Raw genomic sequence first — 14,360 nt, 5'->3', positions numbered from 1 at the left:
TGATCCTTAAAATGGCGGTCTTTATCCGTTCCTTCGTTCGTGTTTATATTATGTCGGTCGGGCCATACTACGGTAAGGGCTATGGATAACTGGATGATCAATGGGTTTGTTACTGGAGGGATCAATATGTTTGTTAAACATATTTTTGTTGAGGGTTAATTTTAAATCAGACGTATTTCTTCTTTCAAAAGCCTTTCTGCACGGCTGTTTATTTTGATTTTCACAAAATTATCGTATTATTTATCATCAGAATTTATTCTTACAAATTAAAAACCATAAGTAGACCCTTCTAATGTTCCCATCACTACTTGCAATCAATAAAATACTTTTCCATCAATAGCACCAAAACCAATTACTGTCCTATCTTTTAACGCGAAACCTTCCTCGAATTTGCGCATGCGTCAGGTCTCTTCTGATTTTATCAAAACAAGGGTGATAGCAAGAAGGAAAGTAACGAGCAAGCAAAAACTGAATGCATCGGGAAGTGCGTTTCCTTTAAACCATCACCCCTTTTTCGATTGGAGCCGTTCGGAGCTGCTAGTCGCGGAGTTCGAGAACAGACAGTAGTAAGTTACGAGTTTTGTGAATACAAGCTATGTTTCAGCAATACCTCACAAATGTGTGAAGTGTAAAATAGGCATCCTTATATATTATTTCTGTAGCCTGTTTTTGGTTTCTACGCGAGATTTTCCTCAATTCTTGATCGATTTCTTTGATTTACACCTTATTTTAAAGCTTATCGTGCTGGCTACTGACGAAAAATAGACCCACGGTCTAAAAAAAAATTTCTGCCAAAAAAACCTGTTTTAAAGAACCAGAATGAGGTTTTCGGTTAAATTTATAACTTTAACTTGCACGATGACCGACAGAGCTGAATAGCTTGATCGGCAGAGCGTTCGACTGGTAACCAGGAGAATGCGTGTTCGGGCCCACGTCCGGACAATCTGCATCAAAAAAAAATAGAGAAATGTCTTGCATTGCATGAACACTTAATAAAGTGAATAACAAATATGAGGGAATAGAATACATGAGAAGGAAACGCTCCTTGCTGTTATGAAAACTTGATCTAACATTGTGCTAAATTACTTCTAAATTGTAAGACTTTTTTTTGTTTGTTTTTAAAGTTTTGGCTCCAGTAAGAAATTTAAAGCATAATGTAAGCAAAAATATAAGTATCAGGTTCAAGATTTCAGACTACAATGGAATTTTTTGTTCAGAAAAATATAATAAATCGTATATTGAAATCTAGATTCTTCTAATGAGTTTTTGACTCTTTGTACAAATAAAAAAATTGCTACCTCAATTTGAAGGGTAAACTACTTTTTTTTTCTTCTTTTTGTAAAAAACACATAGCCTATCACATTTTTACTACATTCGAAAAGCTACGCTTAAAAAGGAACTTAGTTCAAATTATTTTGTATTTTAACCGTGCTGTTAAATGATGAACACGTGCTGCCATCTAAGTCATAACAGTTCAAGCAGCCTGTGGTAACAAATTGTAAAAAATTTCAAAAATAAAAACATTTCGCTTCAATATCTTATCCTATGTATTATTCCCCTCTCATTTTAAAACTTATCAGGCTGGCTAATGACGAAAAATACACTTACGGTCAAAAAACCAAATTTTCGGAAACGCCTCTTGCTGTTTCAAAACCTTGATGCAGCCTGAAGTTCTTATGCAGATTTTTTTTTAAAGCAAATTTCTAATACAATTTTCCAATTTTTTACGTCGCTTTTGGCAAAAAAAAATAATAATAATAACCTGTGTGTGCGTGCATGTGTGTGTTTTCTTTTCTTTTTTTTTATAAAGCTTAAAAGCACTGGACTTAGTTGTTCGGTTAAATTGATAAGTTTTTTTTTCGATAGAGCGTTCAGCTGTAAACTAACTGAACTTCGGGCAAGCTCGAGCTGTCCGACATAATAGCAAATTTTGATTAATATTACACATTACATGTACTCATAACATACAGCAGATAGCACACGGAATAAAATAAATGCAATGGGAATGCTACTCGGTGTTTCGACTCCTTTATGCAGGCTACAGTTATCATTCGGATAAGTTGACTGTTAATCGAGGGTGTTCTTCCTTTTATGGTTTGACTTCATCCAGACCACTCAGCACAATGTAAGCATAAAAAAGTATTAGATTTACCTCAAGGAAATCCTTTTTGTGCAGAAAAACATTTTCATTGTATGCTGAAATGTAGATGTTTCTAATAACAGTGTTCGACCTTTTGTGCAAATGAAAAAATACTACGCCAAATTAAAACTACGAGTTTCACCCAGTAAACCTTTAATTTTTTTCATTCGCGCGAATACGATATAAACCATTAAAATTATTATCAACTTCATTAGTAAGAAATCATTTTCTACTCCTATGCTTTCTGCTGAAAAATAAAAAAAAAAACATTTTTTTTCTGCGTTCGAAAGATTACACTTAAAAAACGGACTCAGTTCAACTGGTTTTGGTTATGAATTGTAAGTGCTTCGATTAAAAGAAAAATGTGTGCGGGCATTTAAGCTGTAACGGTTAAAGCAGCCTGCTGTGGGATATTGTTCAATATCCAAAAAAAAAAAAAAAAAAACACTATTTTCAATCGAATTTATTACTTCTCTAAAATGTTTGTTTCAATCGCTACGTGAGACCTTCCTCATTCTTTAATCAAATTCCATGTTTTACGAATAATTTTAAATCGTATCATGCTGGCTAATGACAAAACATAGGGTTCATAATATTATTTTTTTTCCGGCGAAAGCTTTTTTGCTGTTTTTATTACGCATTCTTTCAATGAATAGCATTAGAAAAGGAAGGCGCAATTGCTAGATTTGTTGGGGTGCCTTGCTGTTAAGGAGAATGTCGCCAGTTTGAATCTGTGCTAATAAATATGTCTTTATTGTTTCTTTTTTTCCGTCAGATGCTCACATGGGCAGGACTGTATTTGCCACAACCTGTTTTTTCATATGCAAATTTACTTCTTTTTCACGAGTCACTCAGCCACACTTTCAATGGTATTTATGTTTGCATTGAAAATACGTACAACCAAAAGGTGAGCGATGATCAAATTATCACAACATTGTATTTAACGAGGTTTTTTTTTACTGATGTCTTTAAATTATATGCTTTCTCTTCTGCGCTTACTTTTTTTCGGTTCTTCTTCATAATGTTCTTCCTTTTAAAATTTTAAAGAGCGAAATGCCTTATGAAACGATTCAAAGCACAGTGCGGAGTTCCGCACGGGTCGACTAGTACGCATTACCGCAGCAGGGTATATCGCAGGGTTCTGTATTAAAACGTCAATATAAATGTGCAAAGGCAAGGCAATATATACCAATCATTTATGTGTCTTAAACAGAAAAAAAAAATTGAGATCTTAATTTCAAAATTCTTTCTTTAAAAATCCATTTTTATTAAAGGAACTTAAATGTTAGATGTGTTGTTGAAACGAATGTTTTTCTTCTTTTTTTATCTAACATCAAACAAAACTTTTAACAAGAAGGAATGTTTAGTTCTATACATTTAACTTTTTAATTTTAATAAACGATGAAAAGAACCTGCTTTTTATTTTGTAATTCGAAGTAAACAAAGAGTGAAGCATTTTATACTTTTTAGCTCAAGACTGCTGTATTTCATTTATTCTAAAAAAAATAACTTGAAATTAAGGGTTTATTGAACACCAATGATGTATAATCACGTTTTAGAAATGAGGAAGTCAAAACAAATCCAGATCATGTAATTAGATGATTAACGACAACTTTACTTTTAATTTTAATTTTCTCATTGACACTTATGTTTGACTTTTTAATGTTTAAAATTGTAAAACATATGCCAGAATTGCATTCATTTTTATTGTAGAAAAGCGACAGCTATTCTAAACTGCCCTCAAGAAACACTTTTCGAAAAATGTGGAGAAACAACAGCAGATGCCATGGATGAGATTTTTAACACAGCTTTAAAGAGTGAAGTTGAGAGTACATGTCAAGAAGTATCTTCTGGGGCTCTTTCAAGTTTGCATACGTATAACAAACTAGGAAACAGTTAAGTACATAATCAATTGCATATTCTCTTCAACGAGTTTACGATAAGGCGTTGTTTCCTTCGGTCAAAAGTACTACTTTTAATCCTTGAAGTCGATGGAATAAGCAAACTAAATAACATGGACCCAAGTAATACTTTCATTTTCCCGACAGTTATTTTTTAATTATTTTTTTTAATGTCCGATTTTTCAACCAAGGCGTTGTCTTTATGACGTCACAAATGATGAACTTAGGCGCGTAATCCACTGGCGCGCTGAATGCTTACGCTTGCTGTCTTACCGTCTTTCCACGTTATGGTAATTCAGAAGCGAATTAAATACTGCTCTCTACGCTTGCTATCAACCATATCGTTGCCACTACATATGCAGGCCGAGGAGTCAGTCACCTTTCTCACCTTTAGTCACCTTTTGAAAATTTGGTTACTTTTAGTCACCTTTTGCAACTTTTGTCACCTTTCTTGAAATGCATCTTAGAATTTTTTTTTTTTTGAATAATTAAAGCTTTGAAAAGTATATGAATGATAGCTTTAACAGTGAAATTGATTAAAAAAATAGCCTTAAATATGCCTCCCCCCCCCCCACCTTGTTTAAGAAAAATAGTTATGCAACCGGGAAATCAGGGAATTTTTTTATCGCTTGCAATTGCAGCCTATGAGCAGAACCAGTCTTTCCATCCCTTCTACAGATGGACTTGCTCCTTATTTTCGGGAATGTATGTTAAAAGAAGCATGTTTATCCTATTATACTTAGAGCTTTGATGAAACTACCAATGTCAAAGACAAAAAAAGAACTGCAACGAACAATAAAATATTGGTCTGAAAGCCAGTGTTGCATCACAACAAGGCATCTCAAAACTTTCTTCTTGGGCAAGGCAGTTGGTGAAATTTTGATTGAGAAGCTATGTGAAGCACTTACCGAGATTAATTATCCATGAATAAATGTCTTATGCTTTCCTTTGGATGGTCCTTATGTTAATAAAAAGGTTTTTAGGTTGTTTGACACTATTATCCTTGAGACACGAGAAAAAAGCCTAATAAATATTGGTACTTGCAGTATTCATAAAATGCATAATACGTATGTCAAAGCATTGCAGTATTTAGGTGAAGAAGCATCTGAACTTCTTAGTACTTATAGCTATTTTGATGGTTGGCCTTCCCGTTAGGAGGACTTCGAAGAAGTGCAAGCTCAACTAAATACACCTCATCACAAGTTCCTGAAACACACAACTACCTATTGGCTTACCCTTGGACCTACAGCAAACAGACTACTGGAACAGTGGGATGCTCTTGAGTATTATGTTTTTAAACATGTGCCTTTAAAAAAGAATTCAGCTATGCAATGCAGGTCATATAAAGCTGTTGCAAATGTTTTAAAAAGACCTTCTATAAAAGCTGAGCTGCATTTTATCTTTTCATCTGCTGATTAGTTTATGCAGTTCACGAAACGCTTTCAATGCCAAGCGTTTATGATACATAAATTGTACCAAGAAATAGAGGGCATTGTTCAGACTTTTATGGCTCGGGTTATAAAAGCCTCAGTCATAAAGAAAGTTGATTTTTCAAACGTAGACACGGATGAACTGTTTGCAGTTGGTAACAGACTACCTCTTGAAGATCTCGTTGTTAGTGGAGAGGTGACAGATGAACTGTCAAAACTGAAAGAAAATGAAAAGGTTATGTTTTTAAGAGCTGTTAAAAAGCATTGTGTGACTGCAGGCAAGTATGTAAAAGAAAAAAAGTTGCATATCAAACGGGTTACTGAAAAGTTTTAAATTTTTGGATCCAAAAGAGCGAAGTAAAATTAGAAGCTGTAAGGATTTGATAAAGGTTGCCAAAATCATGCCTTTTAATGTTCCACTCGATAGGTTGCAAGATGAATGGAAACTTTTGCAGCTGGAAAAGGATGATGAAGCATCCGAAAACAAAACCATTGATATCTACTGGCAGCAGCACATTTCAAAAAAGGACTCAACTTCCAATGATCTAAAGTTTCCTAATGTTTCTAAGGTGATAAAAGCTTCACTTGCATTATCACATGGTAATGCTGACATTGAAAGACTATTTTCCATTTCAAAGTACCTTTTTGGTAAAAATAAGACAGCAAGGACTGAAAGATTTTTAAACAGCATACTTATAGTTAAAGACGCTGTAAAAGAATATCCTCATTTGCTTTCTTTACCAATTGGTCCAGAAATGATTAAATGTGCACAACAAGCACACACAAATTATACAACAGACATGGAGGAATGTAAAAGGAAAAAAGAATTGGAATTGAAACATAAGCAAAAAGAAGAGCAAAAAAGAAAGGATTGTGAAGAAGAAAGTAAGAAAATGGAAAAAATTAAAACATCTATTGAAAGTGAAACTGTAGAAATCTTTACAAAAAGCATATAGGCTATTTTGGTAAAAGTCAATAAAAAGGGATAATCCTTTTCTGCTTTTGGTTACCTTTTAGTCACCTTTGTTTTCAAATTTGTCACCTTTCTCACTTTTTTCAAAGGCCATCAGCAGTCCTCGGCCTGCATATGAATAATGAAGCGAATTAAACATTGCGCTATGCGCGAATGGCAGTTCATCATTTGTGATGTCATGCGCAAAAGCGTAAAAACAAAGTTGAGTCTGCGCACCGATTTAAATAATTTTATAAAAATAGTAAACTTTGTCAAATTATTTAAAATTGGTCAAATTCTGTGTTTTTAAGCATGCTTTTTCAGAAAAAAACTTTTAAAATTTCGGAAACGACCCCGTTGTAGTACCGCCAATTAAGGTGGGAATTTGTGCAATAACCTGTTATAATCTACCCGCGTCGTAAAGACCTCTTAGATTGTCAGTTTGAAAAATTGCATGTGGGGCAAAAGCTAGAAATTTCCCAACTTGGCAACAGTGCCGGATCTACGATTTTTCCGAGATGAGGTAAATCTTGAAATTGCCGCCATAATCCATCTTCCTTCAAGTTTTTATATCGAGTTTTCACTAAAAATAAATACAAAAATTTGGTAAATTTACTCCCCCCCCCCCCCACACACACAAGTTGCCACTCGGGACAAGGGACCAGCTTGCTCCCTCCTAGATCCGCAACTGCTTGGCGAAAAAGACTGACAATTGCCGTATGAAATCCTTTGGTTCAGTGCTTAAAAAATGTATAATCAGTCTTCAGATCAGCGTTTTTCAACCTCTTTTGACCCATATACAGTAAAAACTTGAGAAAATTTTTGCAGGCCAGTGAAGTTTGTGTGCTTAGGTGGGTTTTATTTTACAAGGTAAAGCTTCACTATGTAGCAATACTGTTTGGTTCAAGTTCAGGCCAACTTTTTCATTTTTGTTAGCCCACGCCTATTTGGAGAAAGTCTCCTCTTACTGCTTTAAATTTCTTCTCATTTCCTCAGACTACCGTGCTAAGCGCAAAATCGTATCAGCAGCTGAGTTCAAAATGAGAAATTGTGCCGTTTCAATTTTTGCGCCTCTATGCATTTGATTCGGATGCAAGTTTTTCAAATTTTTTTTAAAACATTTTCCACTGACAATTGACCATAAAAAAATTGTGTTTGGGGTAAATATGTCACAAAGCACCACCTGTTGATCGTAGCTCAAATTTGATAAAAAGTGTGCTTAGCACAGCAGCATATGTGGTACAAGCTTCTATCGTCCCACGAGAGTCCTCTGCTGGCACACAGACTGCAATGATTAAGGTTTGACACTAATTGTTGGATTTTCATATCAATTTATGTACAACTGTCTCTTCAAACTTGAATGAAAAGACAAAAAATATTACCAATTTTTCATTCTAAAGTTTTAAATTAAATAACTGATTTATTGATATTTTTGCATGACAAGATGGGAAGTTTTTGTTCCCAAATAAAAACTATTAAAAACATATTCCCATCTTTAGAATTCATGAAAATGGCAGCTTGTGTAGATATCAAGAAGACGATTTTAAAAAATTGTTTGCAAGAATTTCTAACAGATTCCTATGCTGTAAGGAAGTATATGTGTTGGTGAGTAATGCTTTTCTTCGGTTTAGTTCCTAAATATTTGTTTAGTTCCTAAATATATGTTTGACATCATCTTTGAACGTTAAACTGGGGTCAGTGGTTGATCCATTCACTCTGTGGTTGATAGATAGCGAGTGGATGGAAGCAAACGCATGAGTTATTATTACTCCATCTAATTCGTTAACAAGAAACGCAATGACTCCTAACCACCCAGAGAAAGGACGGAATAAAGAGCCCGCTTATCTCCCTAATTTCTACTAAGACCTCGTTGCAAAAATGCACAGGGGAAGCCCAATTCTTGTGAGCCCATATACCTTTCCCTTCTTAGTCGAACAGTTTCTCAGGGCCCCACGCGGCCCTGAGGTTCGTCTTTCGGTTCTCCTACCTTTCGAGCAACCTAGTCCGATGGAATCTTTCCAGAGTAGACACAGTGGTGACTCTTGAATTTTTCAAACAGTGTGAAATGATCTGTGAGCTTGTGTTACTTTGCTGCGAGCAATTTCGAACTGCTTGACAAAATTAACAACACTTAAGTTGCCATCGAAAGATGTGTGAAGAAAGGAACAAACCTGTTCGAGTTTGTTCCTTTTCGCACTTTTTCCATGGCATTCCGGAGTAAGAAGTAAAATTTTAATTACGCCAATGGATGCAATTGGCCACGGACCTAAACCAAACTTAACTGGTCCATATCCTTATTTGTTTTTTGGCCTGTTTTATCATACTGGTGTCTTTGCTAGTACTGCCGTTATATTGAGTTCTTTGTTCTTTAGCTTTGCTTACAACGTAATTAGATATACAGTTGGTTCTCTATTTAACGACTTTCAAGGGACCACAAAAAATCGTCCTTAAGTAGAATGCGTCCTTAAATAGAATGCTTCTAAAACTACAGTGGAGCATGCGGGACCGTGAAAAGTCGTCTTTAAATTGAGGATATCGTAAAATAGAGTGTCGTTAAATAGAGAACCAACAGTACAACTTCTGACAGTAAAGTTCAGAGAATGAAGTCAGATCGGCTGATCTGGCAACACTGGCGAAATAAAACGCTGCACTTGCTTACTGGCAGGTATTAACCACCTGCCCCCCCTCCCCTCACACCGTTGTTCAGTTGAGCGTCGTTTGTGTTCCATTTAAGACTTGTTTTACGTAGTGCTCGTTTTGAGCTTTGGTTCTTAACTGAGAACAAGAAAAAATGAGTGAACAAAAGATCAATTTAAAGTTTGTCTAAACAGTTCCTAGCAAAAAAGAAAGTAGTGCAAATTGAACACCAGCCATACTCGCCAGATCTCCATCCTCCAAATTTCTTCCTATTCCCACGAGTCAAACTCGCTTAGAAACAAATTGCATTTGACAATATTCCTGACATCCAAGGAAATGAGACGAGGCTTTTGAACTCCATCCCAAAAAAAGACTTTTTGCCAAGTTTTTAAGACATGTATCTCATCAGAGGTACATAGTTATGGGATGTGACTATTTCGAAGGACAGTAAGGTAACTCTCGTTAATATTTCATCTACGTTAATGTTACAGGACCATTCACCGAACTTTTTTGTCAGAGCTTGCATTTACCTACAGAGGATGTTACAAGAAATTCATTCATGGGCTGCTAGCGATGTAAAAATTTTTAAGCCGAAACTAAAAGTAAATTAGTTTTAATTGACGTCCACTTTTAACGGAGTTTATTTTATGTGTCATGAAAATTATAAAAGAAAAACACGAAATTGAGTTATACTGTTAGTGTAAGAGAACTTGCAAAATACATATTAAATGTATTTCTTTAATATCACCGTTGTTATTTTTTTCCTCTTCATACTAGGGGTGCGACATCGATGTCGATGTTTTGGAAACATCGATGTTTTTTGTTAAAACATCGATGTTTTACTTTCGATGTTTTTGGAACATCGATGTTTTGGGTTTGATGTTCTTTCGATGTTGATGTTTTTGTATTTTAATTGAAAATTGTAATAATTTTTTTTACAGGGAAGCGACATCGATTGAAAAACATCAATGATTCAAAACATCGATCTTCAAGATAAGACCAAAAAAAAAAATATGTTATCTGTAAATTGACCCAAAAGCATTGAACTCTCGGAAACATCTATATCACCTAAATTTGAAAAATGTAGGAGCTGAGCTCCTGTCAGCTACCATGCAAAATAAGCTCAAACAGAGATGCCAACTGCTCCGCAAAAATTGCGAAACTCCTAAGCTCTGCAAAAAAGTTATTTTGCTCTGCATTTCCCGGTCGAGCGTTTTCAAGCATGACATAGTGATTAAAGCTGTTTTTTATTTTTTATGCTAGTGCTTAAAATGAGTATCAAAGCTCAAAAACAATTCAAGACAAGTGGTTTTCGTTTTTTTTTATTGAATTTTATGCAAAATACGGAGCTGCTCCGCCAAATTTCAAAATGCTTCTTAAAACCACCACATTTGCTGTTCAAATTGTTTCTCCAAAGTTGGCTCAGAATCCCCATTGCTCCATTGCTTGGAAAATAGCATAGAAAAATTCAAAGAAAGTAAATTCGCTGCTGCCGGTGTTTAGATTACCTGAAATTTCCCAAAACTATTTAAGTTTCAACGGAGTATAAAATGAATGCATTCAAAACAAACATGGGATTTTTTCAATGTATTATAAGCATAAACGGCGACAGAAAAGCTTTCTCTGGTCTGATTTGTTTATTTTTTCTCTTCACTTGCGAAATGTGGTGTTGTACGTAATTGGTTAGAGAATATATGAATATAATTTAATATTGACTTTACTTGGAAATTTCTGAAAAAATAGCTAAATTAAATGAATTGACGCAATGCCAAAAAAAGAATTTACTGATCGACTAAGAAACATTTGTTAGAGATTATCATGTATTTAAGTCTGTAGTGTTGTACACTCAAAAATGTACTTTATATATTGATAAAAAGATCGATGTTTCAAAACATCGATCTTTTTAGTCGATGTATCAATACCATTGATGTTTTAATTTCGAACATCGATGTCTTGAAACATCGATGTTTTGCCATCGATGTCGCACCTCTACTTCATACCTTTTCGAAGTGCCTGCATTTCATTTCTTGCTTTTAAATTATTGAGGAAAACAACTAACATTCTATAAAGAGATATTAATGGGAGAAATTAAAAGAAGCTTTAGCACACAAATAGTTTTATTTTCATAGAATCATCTTAGCTATATTTCGGAAGGAAAAACTTAATTCTCAAGCCTTTTTTTTTTCCAGTGAATATGGCGATCTCATAAAGTGTATGACCAGAGATTCGGATGAATGCGTTTCCCATTTGACCAGTGTTTCCTTTTTTCGAAGTGTGCTTTCTCTCGGTGAAGATAAGTGTGACAGCGTTGAGGAATGTCCTAAAGATAAAAATGGTGAAAATGATTTTAACTTAGAACATAGCAACATCGCCGATTCAGTTGAAACACCTACCCAAGAGGCGAGTTTGCTTTCGTTCGGAATATTAGCAGCAGGTCCGTGGGAAAAGGAAAACGTGAGTACTCCGGTCACAAAGTATGTCCAGACGATCCACGAGAATGCTTCCCAACCCCTCATTGCTGATACAGTGCTCTCAAGTACAGCTTTCGCTTTGAACGAAGATGAAAGAGAAGAAAAAAAGGCTGAAGGAACAATTAGAATAACTTTCCCATCGAAGCAGGGAACCGGAACGAAAACTGAACGAGAAAATACAATATTTACTTCTACTTCAGTGTCCAATGTTCCTCATGGAGAACTCGTTAGTCGCAGAACAATTCCATCTCCCTGTGTAAAAGTCAAAGTGGACTTAATACTATTTCTTTTGCTCTTATCAATTACAATTTTCCATTGAAATTTTCATTGTAAAAAAATAGCCTTGAGAAGAGGCAAAAGTACCAAACTGCAGCTGTAGGCTGCAGATTTTCTCACCGTTAGTGGGGAAATGTTCGGAAAATTTAAACTTTTGTTTTTTTTTTTTTTTTGCTCATTTTTATTTTTAAATATTTGTTTTTGTAAAAAAATGTTCCTTTTTTACATCGAGCTTCAAAACTAGAATTTGTTTATTGTTGTGTATTATTTTGTCAAAAGTGCTCATTGTTGATCATTTCACATCAAGTGGTTCAATTTTCAGAACTGTTTTCACCTGACCATCTCAAAAATCAAATGCTTTTCCTGAAAGTGTCTTAGGTCATCATAGAACAAATAAATATTCTAATTCTAAGCCACAATTTCATCTACTGACTGTGCGAGCTATGGTACCCGTAATTTAAATACACTACGATTGAGGAGCATGGCAAAAAAAAGGGCTTAATTTATTAAACAATATGGCGATCAAACCTTAATTAACACCAGTTTGATAACTGTAATGCGAATTTTGCGTCTGAAATCCAATATTTTCGTCTGATTTTCAATTTTTTTTATTACGGTAAGAAGTCCGTGAAAGTTTTGAGGTGGTACACAAGAGGGTTTTTTTTTTTTAAGGCTTCAAAGTTAACCAAAAATCATAATTTTTATATGTGATGCGTATTATAACCTATTTTACACTCACAAGCACTTAAGACTTTCTGTCCGTGCTTTTAAACTAGCAATGGCTCTGAAAATATAGTAGGGGAGATTTTAAGCACTCATAGTCTTGCACTGCAACAAAATAAGTGCTAACTTTTATCTCCTATTTAGAAAGAGCATTTTTTATTCTACAAAAACTCATCTAGTTTCATCTTACGGAGGAGATTAAAAAAGCCTGTGAATTAGTTTAAACAACAGACTGAGAATAATATATGCGTTTAAACTTGAGGAATTTGTTTTAGTATTAGAACAGTGTAGTTTGGACTTTTTATTCTTTGTTCGAAATTTTAAAAACTCCAAACTTACATATTAAGGGATGCCGAAAATCCGTAATTCTTAAATCCGTCCACAACGACTCCTAGATGTGAAGTCAACGGTACAATTTACTTTTTTAAGAAAGTAATTAATTTTAAAATTAAAATATTGCTAATAAACAAAATCTTTCTTAATAAAATTAGAGAACCCTTCTGCACAATCGTGTGATGTGCACTCAAACTTTAAGAGTGAAGCAATACCGGACGTTTTTGAGATCTTGACTTAAATTTTATCTTATTAAGGTAGCGTTAGGAAAATAGAAAAAAAAAAAAACATCCTTGATTTCTGAGTTGGTCAATCAGACTGTAGTGATCCGAATAATAAATTTAAAGCGGATTCGGCATTTCCCTCCATTTTTTCTCTATTTATTCCCTCCATTTATGTGTTTTATTCCTTTTTACTTTATTTTGTTTGAACTTTTGTAATGTAATTTTTATATACAAGATATTTATAAACTGCACTGTATTTGCTGCTTTAAACTAGACTCTTTAAGAATCTAGTTTCTTATCTCGACTTTTCAGAATTCGAAACATTTTGCCTTCATCTGGTTATAGTAGAAAGTTTCCTAAATAAATATGTTTTTCTTTCCTATTTAGAACTAAGGCTTAATCTTTGCTTCATTATATACATTTTTATCACCGATTTCTGTTCCTATATTTCATATAATGACAGTTGCAAAAAAAAAAAAAATCAGAGTCATATTACTTATTTGCTTCAAGCTCTCATTACTAAATATATATATATTTTTTCTTTTATTTGTTGCTTCTCATTTGCAATGTTTTATTTTAATTCATTGCCACTTGCAGACATTTCTTTCAAAAACAAGACGTTTTGCAATCATAAGCTTACCCTTACTTTTTTTTTTGAAAATTACATTTAAAATTTTTAATTGTGCGAAGTTTGTATGTCTGAAAAGTATCATAGGTTTTTCTATTTTATTACATTAACTAAATAGTTTGAAGAACAAATTGTTCTCTGATTTCTTTTTGGGAATAAAGATTTTTATTATTCCATGTTTTTTTTTTTTTTTTTTTTTTCATTGGTTTTCATGTATGTGCAATGAATGTCTGCATTGTCCTGAGCATTGGTTGCACACTTCGTCCAGCCGTGTTTTTTATTCGGCTGTTGAAACAGCTGACACAAAAAAAGATAGCACATGCTTGGAATGAAAACGATTTAAAGATAGGGCAGCCTTTATCAATGAATCATAACAGCGATTAAATACAGGCGGTATTGACTGTCAAATCTTTCTTGAGTTAAAGCGTTGACTTCGAAAAAGCAATAGATACATTCTCAGGGTTGGATTTTTGACGCCAGAAACCTGTTTTTTGACGTGACACGTGAAACTTTTATCGAAAATGTCAAAACTTAACGAAACGTCAAAATGATGTAACAAACTGTCAAATACTGACATTGTCAAATATAGTCATTATTGAGAGTTTTTATACACAGCTAAAATTTTCTGATGCTGAAAAATTATTC

The 14,360-nt window shown here is 34.1% G+C and overlaps 1 protein-coding gene across 1 annotated transcript in view; it reads left to right on the top strand.

The window, feature by feature from the left end:
* The window catches only part of LOC129217229 (uncharacterized), a 30,745-nt gene extending 18,808 nt beyond the window's left edge, over positions 1-11,937 (top strand). The window contains exons 6-8 of the mRNA XM_054851502.1: positions 3,854-4,035; positions 7,923-8,028; positions 11,250-11,937. Of these exons, the coding sequence (XP_054707477.1) occupies positions 3,854-4,035; positions 7,923-8,028; positions 11,250-11,850 (889 nt within the window). The 3' untranslated portion in view covers positions 11,851-11,937. The remainder of the gene's footprint in view (positions 1-3,853; positions 4,036-7,922; positions 8,029-11,249) is intronic.
* The last annotated feature ends 2,423 nt before the right edge of the window (positions 11,938-14,360 follow it).

Source organism: Uloborus diversus, chromosome 2 (genome assembly GCF_026930045.1).
Source record: "Uloborus diversus isolate 005 chromosome 2, Udiv.v.3.1, whole genome shotgun sequence".
NCBI classification, from domain to species: Eukaryota; Metazoa; Arthropoda; class Arachnida; order Araneae; family Uloboridae; genus Uloborus; species Uloborus diversus.
Note: the sequence above shows the minus strand (reverse complement) of the source record. Positions and strands in the feature narration are given on the sequence as shown.